Consider the following 18,880-nt stretch of genomic DNA (forward strand, 5'->3'; position numbering starts at 1 on the left):
AGGAACATACATATTGATAACTACCTTAAAGGTAAATGGATTAAATGCTCCAACCAAAAGATGTAGACTGGATGAATAGATACAAAGACAAGACCCATATATATGCTGTCTACCAGAGACCTACTTCAGACCTAGGGACACGTACAGACTGAGAATTAGGGGATGGAAAGAGATATTCCATGCAAATGGAAATCAAAAGAAAGCTGGAGTAACAATTCTCATATCAGACAAAATAGACTTTAAAATAAAGACTATTACAAGAGACAAAGAAGGACACTATATAATGATCAAGGGATCGATCCAGGAAGAAGGTATAACAATTGTAAATATTTATGCACCCAAATAGGAGCACCTCAATACATAAGACAAATGCTAACAGCCAAAAAAGGGGAAATTGACAGTAACATAATCATAGTAGGGGACTTTAACACCCCACTTTCACCAATGGACAGATCATCCAAAATGAAAATAAATAAGGAAACACAAACTTAAAATGCTATATTAAACAAGACGGCCTTAATTGATATTTATAGGACATTCCATCCAAAAACAACAGAATACACTTTCTTCTCACGTGCTCCTGGAATATTCTCCAGGATAGATCATATCTTGGGTCACAAATTAAACCTTGGTAAATTTAAGAAAATTGAAATCATATCAAGTATCTTTTCCAACCACAACACTATGAGACTAGATATTAATTACAGGAAAAAAACTGTAAAAAATACAAACAAATGGAGGGTAAACAATACACTACTAAACCAAGAGATCACTAAAGAAATCAAAGAGGAAATCAAAAAATACCTAGAAACAAATGACAATGAATACAAGATGACCCAACATCTATGGGATGCAGCAGAAGCAGTTCTAACAGGGAAGTTAATAGCAATACAATCCTACCTCAGGAAACAAGAAACATCTCAAATAAACAACCTAACCTTACACCTAAAGCAATTAGAGAAAGAAGAACAAAAGCCCCAAAAGTTGGCAGAAGGAAAGAAATCATAAAGATCAGATCAGAAATAAATGAAAAAGAAATGAAAGAAACAATAGCAAAGATCAATAAAACTAAAAGTTGGTTCTTTGAGAAGATAAACAAAATTGATAAAACATTAGCAAGACTCATCAAGAAAAAAAAGAAGACTCAAATCAATAGAATTACAAATGAAAAAGGAGAAGTAACAACTGACACTGCAGAAATACAAAGGATCATGAGAGATTACTACGAGCACCTATATGCCAAAAAAATGGACAACCTGGAAGAAATGGACAAATTTTTAGAAAAGCACAACCTTCTGAGACTGAACCAGGAAGGAACAGAAAATATAAACAAACCAATCACAAGCACTGAAATTGAGACTGTGATTAAAAATCTTCCAACAAACAAAAGCCCAGGATCAGATGGCTTCACAGGCAAATTCTAACAAATATTTAGAGAAGAGCTAACACCCATCCTTGTCAAACTCTTCCAAAATATAGCAGAGGGAGGAACACTCCTAAACTCATTCTACAAGGCCACCATCACCCTAATACCAAAACTAAAGATGTCACAAAAAAAGAAAACTACAGACCAATATCACTGATGAACATAGATGCAAAAATCCTCAACAAAATACTAGCAAACAGAATCCAACAACACATTAAATGGATCATACACCATGATCAAGTAGGGTTTATCCCAGGAATGCAAGGTTTCTTCAATATAAGCAAATCAATCAATGTGATGCACCATATTGGCAAATTGAAGGAGAAAAATCATATGATCATCACAATAGATGCAGAAAAAGCTTTTGACAAAATTCAACACACATTTATGATAAGAGAAAAAAACCCTCCAGAACATAGGCATAGAGGGAACTTACCTCAACATAAGGAAGGCCATATATGACAAACCCACAGCCAACATTGTGCTCAATGGTGAAAAACTGAAACCATTTCCACCTAGAGAAAGAACAATACAATGCTGCCCACTCTCACCACTATTGTTCAACATAGTTTTGGAAGTTTTAGCCACAGCAATCAGAGAAGAAAAAGAAATAAAAGGAATCCAAATCGGAAAAGCAGAAGTAAAATCGTCACTGTTTGCAGATGACATGATGCTATACATAGAAAATCCTAAAGATGCTACCAGAAAACTACTAGAGGTAATCAATGAATTTGGTAAAGTAGCAGGATACAAAATTAATGCACAGAAATCCCTTGCATTCCTATACACTAATGATGAAAAATCTGAAAGAGAAATTACGGAAACACTCCCATTTACAACTGCAACAAAAAGAATAAAATACCTAGGAATAAACCTACCTAAGGAGACAAAAGACCTGTATGCAGAAAACTATAAGACACTGATGAAAGAAATTAAAGATGATACAAACAGATGGAGAGATATACCATGTTCTTGGATTAGAAAAATCAACATTGTGAAAATGACTATACTGTCCAAAGCAATCTACAGATACAATGCCATCCCTGTCAAACTACCAATGACATTTTTCACAGAACTAGAACAAAAAATTTCACAATTTGTATGAAAACATCAAAGACCCTGAATAGCCAAGGCAATCTTGAGAAAGAAAAATGAAGCTGGAGGAATCAGGCTCCCTGACTTCAGACTATACTACAAAGCTACAGTAATCAAGACAGTATGGTACTGGCACAAAAACAGAAATATAGATAGATGGAGCAGGATAGAAAGCCCAGAGATAAACCCACGCACATATGGTCACCTTATCTATGATAAAGAAGGCAAGAATATACAATGAAGAAAAGACAGCCTCTTCAATAAGTGGTGCTGGGAAAACTGGACAGCTACAGGTAAAAGAATGAAATTAGAACACTCCCTAACACAATACACAAAAATAAACTCAAAATGGATTAATGACCTAAATGTAAGGGCAGACACTATAAAACTCTTAGAGGAAAACATAGGCAGAACACTCTATGACATAAATCACAGCAAGATCCTTTTTGACCCAGCTCCTAGAGAAATGGAAATAAAAACAAAAATAAACAAATATGACCTAATGAAACCTAAAAGCTTTTGCACTGCAAAGGAAACCATAAACAAGATGAAAAGACAACCCTCAGAATGGGAGAAAATTTTTGCAAATGAAGCAACTGACCAAGGATTAATCCCCAAAATATACGAGCAGCTCATGCAGCTCAATATCAAAAAAGCAAACAATCCAATCCAAAAATGGGCAGAAGACCTAAATAGACATTTCTCCAAAGAAGATATACAGATTGTCAAAAAACACATGAAAGGATGCTCAACATCATTAATCATTAGAGAAATGCAAATCAAAACTACAATGAGATATCATCTCACACCGGTCAGAATGGCCATCATCAAAAAATCTAGAAACAATAAATGCTGGAGAGGGTGTGAAGAAAAGGGAACACTCTTGCACTGTTGGTGGGAATGTAAATTGATACAGCCACCATGGAGAAGAGTATGGAGGTTCCTTAAAAAACTACAAAAAGAACTACCATATGACCCAGCAATCCCACTACTGGGCATATACCCTGAGAAAACCATAATTCAAAAAGAGTCATGTACCAAAATGTTCATTGCAGCTCTATTTACAATAGCCAGGACCTGGAAGCAACCTAAGTGTCCATCATCGGATGAATGGATAAAGAAGATGTGACACATATATACAATGGAATATTACTCAGCCATAAAAAGAAACGAAATTGAGTTATTTGTAGTGAGGTTGATGGAGTTAGAGTCTGTCATATAGAGTGAAGTAAGTCAGAAAGAGAAAAACAAATACAGTATGCTAACACATATATATGGAATCTAAGGGGGAAAAAAAAGGTCATGAAGAACCTAGTGGTAAGATGGGAATAAAGACACAGACCTACTAGAGAATGGACTTGAGGATATGGGGAGGGGGAAGGGTAAGCTGTGACAAAGTGGGAGAGTGGCATGGACATATGTACAACACCAAACGTGAAGTGGATAGCTGGTGGGAAGCAGCCGCATAGCACAGGGAGATCAGCTTGGTGCTTTGTGACCACATAGAGGGGTGGGATAGGGAGGGTGGGAGGGAAGGAGATGCAAGAGGGAAGAGATATGAGGATATATGTATATGTATAACTGATTCACTTTGTTATAAAGCAGAAACTTACACACCATTGTAAAGCAATTATACTGCAATAAAGATGTTAAAAAAATAAAAAAAATAAAAAAAAAAAAACTACAATGAGGTATCACCTCACACCGGTCAGAATGGCTGTCATCAAAAAAATCTACAATCAATAAATGCTGGAGAAGGTGTGGAGAAAACGGAGCCGTCTTTCATTGTTGGTGGGAAAGTAAATTGATACAGCCCCTATGGAGAACAGTATGGAGGTTCCTTAAAAAACTAAAAATAGAACTACCATATGACCCAGCAATCCCACTACTGGGCATATATCCTGAGAAAACCATAATTCAAAAATAATCATGTACCACAATGTTCACTGCAGCACTATTTATAATAGCCAGGACATGGAAGCAATCTAAGTGTCCATCAACAGATGAATGGCTAAAGAAGATGTGGCACATATATACAATGGAATATTACTCATCCATAAAAAGAAATGAAATTGCGTTATTTGTAGTGAGGTGGATGGACCTAGAGTCTGTCATACAGAGTGAAGTATGTCAGATAGAGAAAATCAAATACCGTATGCTAAAACATATATATGGAATCTAAAAAAAAAATGGCTCTGAAGAACCTAGGTGCAGGACAGGAGTAATGACACAGACATAGAGGATAGACTTGAGGACCCAGGGAAGGGGAAGGGTAAGCTGGGACAAAGTGAGAGAGTGGCATTTACATATATACACTACCAAATATAAAATAGATAGCTTGTGGAAAGCAGCCGCATAGCACAGGGAGATCAGCTTGGTGCTTTGTGACCACCTAGATGGGTGGGATAGGGAGGGTGGGAGGGAGAGGCAAGAGGAAGGAGATATGGGGATATATGCATACCTGTAGTTGATTCACTTTGTTATACAGCAGAACATTGTAAAGCATTTATACTCCAATAAGGATGTTAAAAAATAAAATAAAATAAAATGAGGAAGGTATGTTTACAAGCAAAAAAAAAAAAAGAAAAGAAACTCAATATCAGAAAAACAACCCAATCAAAAATGGGCTGAAAACCTAAATAGACATTTCTCCTAAATTGACATGGTCTCCAATACAGATGACCAATGAACACATGAAAAGATTCCCAATATTGCTAATTTTTAGAGAAATACAAATCAAAACCACAATGAAATATCACCTCACACTAGTCAGAATGGCTATCATCAGAAAGTCTACAAATAATAAATGCTGGGAAGGGTGTGGAGAAAAGTAACTGTGCTACACTGTTGGTGGGAGTGTAAATTGGTGCAGCCAGTATGGAAAATTGTATCTATGTTCCTTTAAAAACTAAAAGTAAAGCTACCATATGATACAGCAATCGCATCCCTAGAACCTATATATAGAATATATCCAGAAAAGATGAAAACTGTAATTCAAAAAGATACATGCACCCCAATGTTCATAGAAGCACTATTTACAATAGCCAAGACACGGATGTGAGATATATATATATATATATATATATATATATATATATATATACATACATACATATAATGGAATATTACTCAGCTCTAAAAAAGAATGAAATATTGCCATTTGCAGCAACATGGATCGACCTAGAGAATATCATACTAAGTAAGTCAGACAGAGAAAGACAAATATTATTTGATATCACTTATATGTTGAATCTAGAAAATAATATAAAATGAATGTATATACAAAAAATAGACTCACACAAAAAAAATAGAAAACAAACTTATGGTTAAAGGGGAAAGGGGAGGAAGTATAAATTAGGAGTATGTGATTAACAGACACAAATTACTATACATAAAATAGATAAGCAACAAGGGTTTATAACACAGGGGAAAATATTCAATATCCTGTAATAACCTATAATGGAAAAACATCTGAAAAAAATATAACTAAAGCACTTTGCTGTACACATGAAACTAACACAGTATTGTAAATCAACTATACTTCAATAAAAAGTAAAATTAAAAATAAAATAATAAAAATGATAATGAGTACCAAAAAAAAAAAGAAAAGAAAAAATACTCCTTTTTTCCCAGTTAAAATGGCAGGCAGGTATTGCTGAGATCAATAGTATCTCATCATGCTGCAGTGGGTATTAATTCCTCATTGGCAATGGACCACTTGCCAGAAAATGAAAGGCCCTTTCAATTTCATGTTTCACACTGCCAGGGTGAACTGGCTCAGCAGGTTAATTTGTTCCTGAGCACTTCTGGATTCAGAGAAAGGAATGGGGAAATTTTCAAGGATCAGAGCGAGGGAAGGGGTAGCAGCTGGGACCCCTGGCTGTGTGATGACTTGGGCAGGGTGAGAGGGCTGTGTTGGGACAAAAAGGTAAAGTCAGGAGCCTTGTGGCTCAAACTCTCTCCCTGGAGAGTGAATGAGGCAGAGACATGAGCAAAGGCTAAGCTGACTTCTCTCATGTACGGCCCTTGCTCAGCCTTTGCACATTTGATTTCTATCCACTTTTTCAGGAAAGTAGAATGGATGGCACTGTGGGGATTGCTACTCCCCTTAAACTCTCTCTGCATAGCCTGACCTCCTTCCCCCAGATCCACCTTTCAGTCATCCCTTTGCATGAGGTCTTTTGGTTTCCTGAAGGCCTTGTAACATGGGAAGCAGAACATTAACTTACTACGTCTCACTGAGCTCTGTTTCTTTTAAGAATGCTTTCAGCTACAGGTAACAGAAACCTGATTAACAGAGGCTTACACACTCAGGGAAATCATCTCTTCTCATATAACAAGAAGCTGAGGGGCAGAGGGCTGGCAAGCATCAGCTTGATGTCTTGTAATATTAGAGGCAGGTCTCCACAATTCTCTTGGCCTATCCCTCTCATCACAGATGTTTCATGGCTGCATCCAAGGCAGAAAGCATGGAGGAGAACTGGTACAAATACATTTTTATCAGGAGGACAAAAGCTATGCCAAGAGGCTCCCAAACAGGTTGCCCTCGTGGCTTATTGGTCAGCCAAATGAGACAAGCAGAGTGGATAAACTACCTAAGCAGGTGGGGTACAGGGAAGCCACAGAGAAGAAGGCTAGCCAGCCAGCAGGTCCTACACAAACATTGGAAAAAGATTGTGTCGGCTGTCATAGTGGAAAGAATGCTAGATTTGGATTCAGAAGACCTTGATCAAAATCTCAAATCTGCTAAGCTTTGTAACCATGAGCAAACCACTGAACATTTCTATTATATTGATTAGGATGGTTTTGGTTATAAGGAAAGGAAGATACAAAACAAGATGGTGTCAGCAACAGGAAGAGTATCTCCTGTGACAGGCAGTCAGTGGTGGAGCAAGTCTAGAGGTGTCGCAGGGCTTCTTGGTGCCTCCATCTACATGTTCTGCCACCCATCAACAACACTCAGAGCTGGCCCCACACTCGGGCCAGGAATCTCATCACCACACAACAATGGATGGTATCCAGGAAAAGCAGCAGGACTACTCTCTTTCCTAAAGTTTTTTCTCAAAATCAGGGAAATCATTACCAGAAGTTGCTTCTCCCCCAAGAAGACACCTCACAATGTCTCCTTGACACCAAATAGCTTTGGCTGGCCCACTCATGTTGGTCACTGGCAAGGGGTAGGAATCCATCTGACTGTCCCTGCCCCGTCATCGGGGGGGAGGAGATATAGGGGAGTCAGCTACATCTGTGTTAAATGACGACTTTCCCTGGGCATCTCACAGGATAGTCCTGAGGTTCACTTAAGATTATGAATGTGAGAGTACCATTCAGATGTCAATGGTTGTTTCAGTAGTTTAATAAGATGCTAGCAGGCTTTTGATAGTACCCTACATGGCATGGGTTCCATGTGGTGGGGAGAAAGAAGTCCTAGGTGTCACTACTCTGGCTCAGGCCACCTGACCAGTTTCCATTTACAGAGGTGTGAATTAGAAGTTGGGCTGTGCACACAAACAGCTGCTGCCTGTCTTGGCATGTCTGGGTAATCCTACATGAAAACTAATGTATGGATCTAGAGGCAGAACAAGAACATTTTCCAAAACTATTCTCTGCCGTGCTCTTGATGGCCATTTTAAATGTTTATAAAGAACCTTCAATCTAATGTCCTATGTCAACCAATCCAATCTGAGTTAAATAAACCATGCTTTCAGACCAGTGGTAATTTTTCATTTGACAGAAAACATAAAAATTAATTTTATGCACTGGCATTCCCTTTGGAAAGTATTAATAGAGCTACCTGCCACTCAGGATATGAACTTGACCGAAAGGAAGCAACAGGTTTTAATGTAGCCATGTGCTGCCTGGATTACCCACAATCTCTAGACAACTTTGTCAAGGACGCCATGCATACTTGGACCTAAAGCAGTCTTCATTTTTATTTGTTTTCTATGCCCTACAAGTAGATATTTAAATTATTTTTAGTTTGTTTTTATCCAACTAATACGTGGATTTGGCAACAAGTAAAATAAAACAGCTCAGATTTGTCAAGGAAATTAACAACCACAATGTGTTCTACAAGCAAGAGAGACTACCGGGTTGGTCATAGGTTCACTCCAGCTGCGAAAACGTATCAGCAACATTTATACTACCCTGACTATGTAAATGCCACACTGCAGGGCCAAGATGTGCACCAAGATCAAGGTCCAATCAAGTCTTCTTTCTTATGTTTCATCATCTGCTTAAAATCACGTCATTTTAATTTACTTCAAATTTGGTGACAATTTCATACCATTTTTGTTGAACCTAGTATTTCTAGTTACTTGTTTTCAACGTAAAGAGAGCTAAGGAGGAGAAACTCTGGAGCTGGACTGCAGGAATTTGATTTCCAGCTGTGGGATTTTCTAGTTGTATGACACTGGGGAAGTTTCTAAGGCTCCCTGGGGTTCTAAAATTTCATAAACATGGCATTAGGTATGTATTTACTCATGTGCTGCTTCTACTCTGGAGAATCCACTTCTATCATTTCTTTGATAAATTCCTCCCTTCCATTTCATTCTGTCCTTTCTGAGATTTTTCTAGTAGTTGAATTTGGGGTTTCCCATATTGAACTTATGTGTATATTATTTTTCCTCTGCATTTTCTTCTTTGACTTTTGCCTCCAGATTCGGGGATATTTCCTCAACTTTATTTTTCAGTCAACCTGTCTATCTATATACATTTATTTAGTTTAGTAATTATAGATTTAGTCAATGAGAACATTTTTCCCTATGGTTTTCCCTTTTTTATTACTTTAATTAAGCTTTTATTTTGAGATAGTTGTATATTCACATGCAGTTGTAAGGAATAATATGAAGAGATCCTGTGTACCATTTATCCAGTTTCCCTCAAGGGTAATATATTGTGAAACCATACTACAATATCGCAGTCAGGATATTGACATTGAAGCAGTCAAGACACAAAACATTTTCATCACTAAAAAATGTCCCTCACATTGCCCTTTTATAGCCGCACCCACTTCCTTCCATCCCCACCCCCTACTTAACCCTTGGCAACCACTTACTTATTCTACATTTCTACAACTTTGTCATTTCAAGTATATTATATAAATGGAATCTTACAGGGTGTAACTTTTGGGATTGGCTTTTTTTTTTCTTTAACACCTTTATTGTAGTATAATTGCTTTACAATGGTGTGTTAGTTTCTGCTGTATAACAAAGTGAATCAGCTGTACATATACATATATCCACATATCTCCTCCCTCTTGCATTTCCCTCCCACCCTCCTTATCCCACCCCTCTAGGTGGATACAAAGCACCGAGCTGATCTCCCTGTGCTCTGTGGCTGCTTCCCACTAGCTATCTATTTTACATTTAGTAGTGTATATATGGCAATGCCACTCTCTCACTTCGTCCCAGCTTACACTTCCTCCTCCCCGTGTCTTCAAATCCATTCTCTACAGCTGCGTCTTTATTCCTGTCCTGCCTCTAGGTTCTTCAGAAACATTTTCTTTTTTTGTTTTAGATTCCATATATATGTGTTAGTATACGGTATTTGTTTTTCTCTTTCTGACTTACTTCACTCTGTATGACAGACTCTAACTCCATCCACCTCACTACAAATAACTCCATTTCATTTCTTTTTATGGCTGAGTAATATTCCATTGTATATATGTGTCACATCTTCTTTATACATTCATCTGTTGATGGACACTAAGGTTGCTTCCATGTCCTGGCTATTGTAAATAGAGCTGCAATGAACATTTTGGTACATGACTCTTTTTGAATTATGGTTTTCTCAGGGTATATGCCCAGTAGTGGGATTGCTGGCTTGTATGGTAGTTCTATTTTTTGTTTTTTAAAGAACCTCCATACTGTTCTCCACAGTGGCTGTATCAATTTACTTTCCCACCAACAGTGCAAGAGGGTTCCCTTTACTCCACACCCTCTCCAGCATTTATTGTTTGTAGATTTTTTGATGATGGCCATTCTGACTGGTGTGAGGTGATACCTCATTATAGTTTTGATTTGCATTTCTCTAATGATTAGTGATGTTGAGCATCCTTTCACGTGTTTGTTGGCAATCTGTATATCTTCATTGCAGAAATGTCTATTTAGGTCTTCTGCCCATTTTTGGATTGGGTTGTTTGTTTTTTTGATATTGAGCTGCATGAGCTGCTTGTATATTTTGGAGATTAATCCTTTGTCAGTTGCTTCATTTGCAAATATTTTCTCCCATTCTGAGGGTTGTCTCTTCATCTTGTTTATGGTTTCCTTTGCTGTGCAAAAGCTACTAAGTTTTATTAGGTTCCACTTGTTTATTTTTGTTTTTATTTCCATTCCTCTAGGAGGTGAGTCAAAAACGATCTTGCTGTGATTTGTCATGGAGTGTTCTGCCTATGTTTTCCTCTAAGAGTTTTATAGTGTCTAGCCTTACATTTAGGTCTATAATCCATTTTGAGTTTATTTTTGTGTATGGTGTTAGGGAGTGTTTTAATTTCATTCTTTTACATGTAGCTGTCCAGTTTTCCCAGCACCACTTATTGAAGAGGTTCTCTTTTCTCCATTGTATATTATTGCATCCTTTATCAAAGATAAGGTGACCATTTGTGTGTGGGTTTATCTCTGGGCTTCCTATCCTGTTCCATTGATCTATATTTCTGTTTTTGTGCCAGTACCATACTGTCTTGGTTACTGTAGCTTTGTAGTATAGTCTGAAGTCAAGGAGCCTGATTCCTCCAGCTCCATTTTTCTTTCTGAAGATTGCTTTGTTTGTGTTTCCATACAAATTGTGAAATTTTTTGTTCTAGCTCTGTGAAAAATGCCATTGGTAGTTTGATAGGGATTGCACTGAATCTGTATATTGCTTTGGGTAGTATAATCATTTTCACAATGTTGATTCTTCCAATCCAAGAACATGGTATTTCTCTCCATCTGTTTGTATCATCTTTAATTTCTTTCATCAATGTCTTATAGTTTTCTGCATACAGGTCTTTTGCCTCCTTAGGTAGATTTATTCCTAGGTATTTTATTCTTTTTGTTGAAATGGTAAATGGGAGTGTTTCCTTAATTTCTCTTGATTTTCCCTTTTTTGCTTTTAATATTTTTTCTTTGTATTTAGTTTCTGTTAGTTTGATTAATATGTGTCTTGTCGTGTTCCTCCTTGGTTTTATACTGTATGGGACTCTCTTCCCTTCTTGGTCTTGGATGACTATTTCCTTTCCCATGTTAGGGAATTTTTTGACTATAATCTCTTCAATATTTTCTCAGGCCCTTTCTGTTTCTCTTCTTCTTCTGGGACTTATTTGAATGTTGATGCTTTTAATGTTGTGTCCAATGTCTCTGAGACTGTCCTCATTTCTTTTCATTCTTTTTTCTTTATTCTGCTTCATGGCAGTTATTTCCACCATGCTGTCTTCCAGCTCACTTATCCGTTCTTCCGCCTCAGTTATTCTGCTATTGATTCCTTCTAGTGTATTTTTCATTTCAGTTATTGTATTGTTCATCTCTGTTTTTTTGTTCTTTAGTTCTAGATCTTGTATGTTGCTTTCATATTTTAATTTGTCTTTCTGTCTGCTGTTCTGATTGGGCGATTGCCATTATTCTGTCTTCTGGATCACTTATTTGTTCTTCTGCATTATTTAGTCTGCTCTTCATTGCTTCTAGATTGACTTTTATCTTGGCAATTGTGTTGTCTTATTTGAATGTTTCATCTTTATAGTTTCCACTTCCTTGTTGCACTGATCTGCATTTCTATTGATAATCTTTCTTAAGTCTTTTAGCATTTTTATTACCTCCTTTTGGAACTCAGGTTCTAGGAGAATGGAGAGGTCTGTTTCTTTGTTTGTTCTTTCAAGGGATTTCTCTTGTTCTTTTATTTGTTTGTTTGTTTGTTTGTTTGTTTATTTTCTTGGCCACACCATGCAGCTTGTGGGATCTTAGTTCTCCAATCAGGGATGAAACCCAGGCCCTCAGCAGTGAAAGCACAGAGTCCTAACCACTGGACTGCTAGGGAATTCCCTTTTGTTCTTTCAATTGGCAGTAGTTCCTCTGCTTTTTCATCTTAGTTAAATTTCTTTTTTCTATGAATTTAGGAGAAACAATTGTATACTCTGGTCTTGATGGGCTTTTTTTAATGAAGGAGCATCCCTCTGTAGACTGTGTGAGTCCAGTTTTTTGGTGTGAGGCCTGTTTTTGCTCTGGATGCCTGCCATGTCTTTCCTCAGAGTCTGCTGGCCCTTATCCACTTGATAAGGGGTGTGATTGGTGTAGTGATGCCCAGAGCCTGCACTGGATGTTTGGTGGGGCCTTCTCTTGGCTGTCACAGCCCTGTCAGGGCAGGATCTGTTTTCCAGTTGTTGGAGTAGAAACCCTGAGGGTCTCATTCTATAAGGCTCTATTGCCCTTAAGTGTGTGCTGTATCCACAGGAGGTGAGCACTGAAGGAAGTGAGGCCTGTTTGGTCACAGCAGGCCTAAGTGCCACCCATACAGCCATCCACAGTTCTGCCCAGAAGTACTGCAAAGTAGCATCCCTTTCTCTGTTTTGTTCATCCCAGACCTAGTGCTAGGCTGTCACTGGCAACCAGGGTGTTGTGACTACTGAACTGAGGTGGTTGTGCTGCCCCTGGGACCTAGGCTGCCTCTATGGTAGGGCTCTCCCAGGGCCTGTCTGTCACAGATCTAGCTCCCAGCTGCATTGTGAAAGGTGGGCAGAACTGGAGCGCTCCCACCAGGAAAGGAACCACTGTGTACTCCTCCCCAGGGGCTGTCCACTGAAGATGTGTGATTCTGTGGTGCCACCCACCACCTGGTATGTGTGCCAACAAGGTCCACTGCTGCCAGACCTGCACCTGGAACTACCAGTGCTGTGGCCAAGCTCTCAAAGCCTGCCACCACCAGAGCCGTGCCCTGCTATGAGCATGTTGACGGTGGTTTTCCTAGGGGGACCAGCACCCTGACCTGCATGTGCTGATAATAGGACTCCTTTGGCCAACCTGTACCCAGCTCTGTGTGTGCTAATGATGGGCTCTGAGTTTTGGCCCAGACTACACTCCAGAGCCCCTAGAGCTAGACCAAATCCTCTCCCAAGGTCCCTCTGTTGAAGCCCAAGTTTCAGAGCCTAGCCACTGTGCATTGTAGCATCCCTGCTCTGTTCATGTTTTGGGATGGGAAGTGTCACGATGTAGCAGCTGTCAGCGCCAGTCTCTCCACCCTGATTACTAGCAAGCCAGTACACACGCTCTCCTTGTGAGTAGAGTTCAGCCCCCTCCAGTCCGTTTATCTTTCCTGGCAGACATCTGCGAAGAAGCAGGGGTTTCCTAGGGAGAGGGACCACCTGTGTGGTCTTTCCTCTTTCACAACTCCCTCCCATCGGCACCTGTCCCATCATGATGCCTTTTCTTTTTTTTCTGTCCTGCTCAGTTACATGTGAATCTTTCTTGCTGCTTTGGTTGTATAAGAGATTTCTGTCAGCTTTCAGTTGGTTTTCTGTGAAATTTATTGTACATGTAGATGTATTTTTGATGTGTTTGTGAGGGAAAGTGAGTTCCACATCCTCCTACTCTGCCATCTTGATTGGGAGCAAAGGGAGTATTTTTTCAATCATTAATCCCCAACACGAGAGAAGGAAATTGTTGCCTGTTATTTTTAGAGGTCACCCAGGTTCCTGAATGTGACCCTGAATCATGTGTGAAGTTCTGTTTTGTCCAGAAGCAGAGGTCTCCATGTTAAGTCCTGGAGTAGCAGTGTTTGGGGTGGCAGAGCAGATGCTGCCCAGCTACTGACGTGTGTGTTCTGTGATAGAGGCCTGCAGGCACGGCCCTCTGAGGAACATTGACTTCCCTGTGGTAGCAGACTCGTCAGACCCTGTGAAATAATACCCAGGCAAGATGACTCTGTGTGGAATCTCTCCAGAGCAAGAGTCAGCTGGTTGGCAGGGTGATTGGATGGGCACATCAGTATGTCAGCACCTAGCTGGGACCAGTGCTGCCATGAAATTTGTACATTGCCACAAATGTACAATTGTGCTTGGAACCCTTCAAATGCTCTGCATGGCTGTCTACAGAAAGGTCTCAGGCTTACGTCATGCAGCCTGAGTCCTACCCTCTCTGATCTTCCTCTGGAGTCAGAATGCCTGGTTCGAGTCTTGGGCCCACCTACTTCCTAGCACCAACAAGTCAGAATGTTGCCTCTCTGTGCCTCAGTTTCTTCATGGGGACACTGGGGACCTCAATGCTCAGCCCCCTGAGCATTTGCTCTCTGCCTCTCTGATCTCATGCCTGCTGCACATCTCCCACGTGGTGTCATGCCTTGTCTCTCCACTGACAGGCTCCCTGTGAGCCCCTGGAGGATGTGAACTGATTTCCATGGGGAGTGGCTTACTGGGGTGAGAGGGAGAGCCTGCTTAGGGTTGGGCAGTTAGGAAGAAGCTAATGGAAGTCTGGGGTGGGGGGAAAGTGGGAGCAGAGACAGATCTCAGAATTGAGATGGAAATCCAGACTCAGTTCTGGCCATAACAAATAGACAAACTTTGGGGATTTTTTATCTTACAAGTTCTTGCCTTCCAGGTAAGGATGGCTCAGTTGGGTCCCTGTTTAGAGTCTCACAAGGCCATGATCAAGGTGTCTGCAGAAGGTGCTCCCTTCTGGTGGCTCTGAGGATGGGTCTGCTTCCAAACTCACTCAGGTTATTGGCAAAATCCAGTTCCTTGGAGCTGTAAGACTGAGTCTCTGTTCCCTAGCTGGCTATGGCCACTCTAAAGTCTGTCCTGCACAGGCAGCTTGGGTGTTGTCCCGTCACACCCTCCCCTGCTATGGGGCAGCTGTCCCTCTCTCCTTGGTGATGGGCTTGTCCCTCCTGCCCTCCCACCTCCATTGCACCCTTCCTAAAACTGTGGGTGAGTCCATACTCTTTGAACTACACTGAGGAATAGGGGGACTGTCACAAAATGGGGCATCAGAAACACAGCGACCACAAGCAGATTGGGGCTTGGGCTTGGTGGGCTCGGAGCTCTGGGGAGACCCTGGAGGTTTTTATTGAGCTCTTAACATCTAAAGTCATATTATTGACATGTCAAATATATTTCATCCTTAGAGAAAGCATGTAAATGGATGTGTCGTGCTATTTCAGAAGTTTTCACCGAAACCCCCCTAGTCAAACTTTTACATGGAGTAAAGGCAGGGAGAGTGAGATGAGGCTCTTCGTGATGCTTTGCACTGGCAACCTGTGGGCCTGGTGCATAATGAGTCTGACATTCCCCTACCGGATTGGATGCCTGTGTGTTTCAGGAGAGTGTAAGGACTGAGTGGAGGGGGGACATGTGTGCAGCTGAGCACTCACACCACACCTGCAAAGGCCTTTCATGGGTAACGGAATGGGTGCCATGGTCCTCCTCCATGGAGAAACCTCATAGGTCACATGGCTCTGAGGTTATTTATTCCTTACTTCTCTCTGTCCTCAGTGTTCCAGCATGGAGTTCTGGGCCAATGTAGCACTGAGGGGCACAGCTTCCTTGGTCCTTGCCCTCCTGCTCTGCTGTCCAGTCTTAGAAGGGCCAGCCCCTCAGGCCAGTGAGGGCTGTTGGAAGCTACAGATTTGTGTCTCACAGTTCACAGTCCTCAGCGATGCACAATGCCAGAACTGAACTAACTTGGCTGAGCCTGGGTTGTGCACTCATCCCCAAACACTGACCTCTGCGGGTGGGGGCTGAAAGATACCAATGGGCTTCACCAAGTAAATTTACCCTTCCCTGAACCCATCTCTCTGTTGGGGGCTGGGTTTGAGTCACATCCTTCACTGTGAGGCCGCACTTGTGTACGTGTATGCACATAGTTTCCCTGCAGATCATGTGTGCTGTCAAAAAGGGCCAACCAGAGAGGCATTTTATTATCCTGGTTGTTTACATCCATCTTTCCATGCACACAAAGGATTTGCTGGTCGGTGTCCAGACCTAGAGTCCTAAGGATGGTGGTTCTCATCTGGGATCCTACTGCTCTGAACACACACGTTCTCTCCTGTGGATGTTGACCCTACTTACATTTTCCTCTGAAAGATACATGTCACCGCGTCCCACAGTGATTTGCAATTCTCCTTAACATTTCCTCTTCCCTATCACATCCAACAGAAGTAGCCCTATTCATAAATGAATTACTATATTTACAAGCAGTGAATTTATTTTCTGTTTGCCAGTGTTTTTTTTTTTTGTTCCTGTAGATATTTGCACAGCAATCACTTTGGTAGTGAACAGTAAAGTAATCATCAAACAAAAGCCTGTGAGATGATCAAAGTATCACAGAACAAAAGAGAACAGGAGCCTACCACCAAGATAAACTGAGATTTTATTTTACTTTTTGAATTTTGATTCTAGGTAACGGGACACTGATTGGAGCATCAGCAAATGTGGTTTGTTCAGGAATTGCAGAGCAGCATGGATATGGATTCTCTTTCATGGAATTTTTCAGGTACCTTAAAAACTCATTTAAAATTTCTGTTTATATTGTCCCTAAACTTACTTAATTAAAAAATCAGCCACACATACTGCTAAGCACTAATATAAGCATGTTTTAATAATTAGAGAGACGTTGATATTTTATGTTGTTGTTCCCTTGAAAATTCCAGTGGGGATTTGTACCTTGACTGCCCATGATGAGGGTACATAATGAGAGTCTGACATCCCCCTACCGATTGCCCAGCAAAAAATTTCATGACTGAAAGGACCCAGGAATATTGCAGCCTGGGAGCAGGCACCTCTCAGGAGGGCAGTGCAGAGAGGAGGCCCTGGATGGGGGAGAGCAGCTGATGCCAGCTCCTGCAAAGGAGGACCTGCTCTGAGAGAGCCGGGTCTGCTCTGGGGTCCTGGCCCCTACATGCTTGTGTTCATATGGCACCACTGCATTTTGGATGCAGGAACTGGGCAGAATAGACATTGGTGGTGCCTGTAAAATGGTGCTGCCAAACTGAACTGACATTCATTTGGGGGATACAATGGGGGATATCTAATGGAGGCATACATCCATATCATATAGGCTGAACCCAACTTTTGATTTCTAGAAATAAAAGACAATTACCTTTATGGATATATAAAGCTTGTAATGCCACATTCTTTTGCAATAACATAATAATGAGTCTAGATCTCACAGTACTCTGCAGACACCAGACACCATAATCCACTTCTCTTTGTGTTTCAGGTTGGGCTTCCCAATGATGGTTGTCTCCTGCATGGTTGGGATGTGTTACCTCCTTGTTGCTCATGTCGTGATAGGATGGAATTAGTAGATATACAATGTGTGAAGACTGAGGGAAACTTGACCCATCACCAACATCAGTAGAAAACTACCCCAAAACCACTCTTTGGAGAAGAAAAGGTGCTTACCATGGGGGTGCTCTGGAATGAACACCTTTGCTATCCACACTCTTATTTGGGTGAAGCTGGCAAATTGTGGTAAATACAAGATAACTTACACAAGATTCTACTACAGGAAAATATGTATATCTCAAAATACATCTTGCTATGCTCTGTAGGAAAACACACAAATTCAATAATTCACTCCAAATGGCTTGTGTTGTTTAAATATCACTTCTCCTGAGCCTATCAATAGTTTTTCTTCATGTAATCACTTTTCATGTTAAAATAATGAGCATTCAAATTGTATACCCTCTTAATGCATACTTTTCTTGGGAAGGGCATACAATTTGTAAGGAAACATTGTATGTATTAAAAAAAATACTGCCCCTTGACAAACGGTCTTAGAATTTGTTAGTCTCTTACTTTTTAGTAGTTTACATTATATAAAATTGCATTTTATTCATTAATGTTTTTCTCTGGAGTTTTTAAGTCATCAATTAAAAGTCCAGAAATTTGACTTGCAGAAATCGTAATTGCTTTTTTAAAAATAACATTTTAAATATTTACCAACCTGGAATAATAATCTTCAGTTTTGAAGATGGTGTATGCTATTTCTATCAATTACCCCAAAGTATGGTCAATACATTCAGCTCTGCACACCTGCTGGACTCCAGTGGTGCAGTCAACGCTTACTAAATGCTATTCTTTTGTGGAACATTAAACATGAAGCAAGGACAATGAGAGCAAAGAGCAAGAGGGAGCTGGGCTTCCGCTGAGGTCTCATCTGCTCTGCTTGGTCAATACCATGGCTATACCTCAGACAACAGACCTCTTCTTCAGTTTCGGTCTACTGTGTGTGATACCTTGAGATGAGATGAAGAAAAAGATGTTTACTGGGGACTCTGCTCAGAAGCAGTAGTTGTATAAAGTATCTGATTTCAAAAGGTTTAAGATCCTCAGGGCACCAAGAACTAAAACGTAGGAGATCCCATTTCTGTCCCTGGAACCCTCAGGGTAGGTGT

General features: G+C 40.3%; 1 protein-coding gene across 5 annotated transcripts in view; it reads left to right on the forward strand.

Annotated features, from left to right (window-relative positions):
• OCA2 (OCA2 melanosomal transmembrane protein) overlaps nt 1-18,344 on the forward strand; it is a 299,171-nt gene extending 280,827 nt beyond the window's left edge. For all 5 annotated transcript variants that reach the window (XM_061199031.1, XM_061199036.1, XM_061199032.1 and 2 more), the window contains 2 exons: nt 16,881-16,974; nt 17,701-18,344. In XM_061199031.1, coding sequence (XP_061055014.1) covers nt 16,881-16,974; nt 17,701-17,785 — 179 coding nt within the window. In that variant the 3' untranslated portion in view covers nt 17,786-18,344. The remainder of the gene's footprint in view (nt 1-16,880; nt 16,975-17,700) is intronic.
• Nucleotides 18,345-18,880: the final 536 nt, after the last annotated feature.

The sequence above is a fragment of the Eubalaena glacialis genome, chromosome 1 (genome assembly GCF_028564815.1).
Source record: "Eubalaena glacialis isolate mEubGla1 chromosome 1, mEubGla1.1.hap2.+ XY, whole genome shotgun sequence".
NCBI lineage: Eukaryota > Metazoa > Chordata > Mammalia > Artiodactyla > Balaenidae > Eubalaena > Eubalaena glacialis.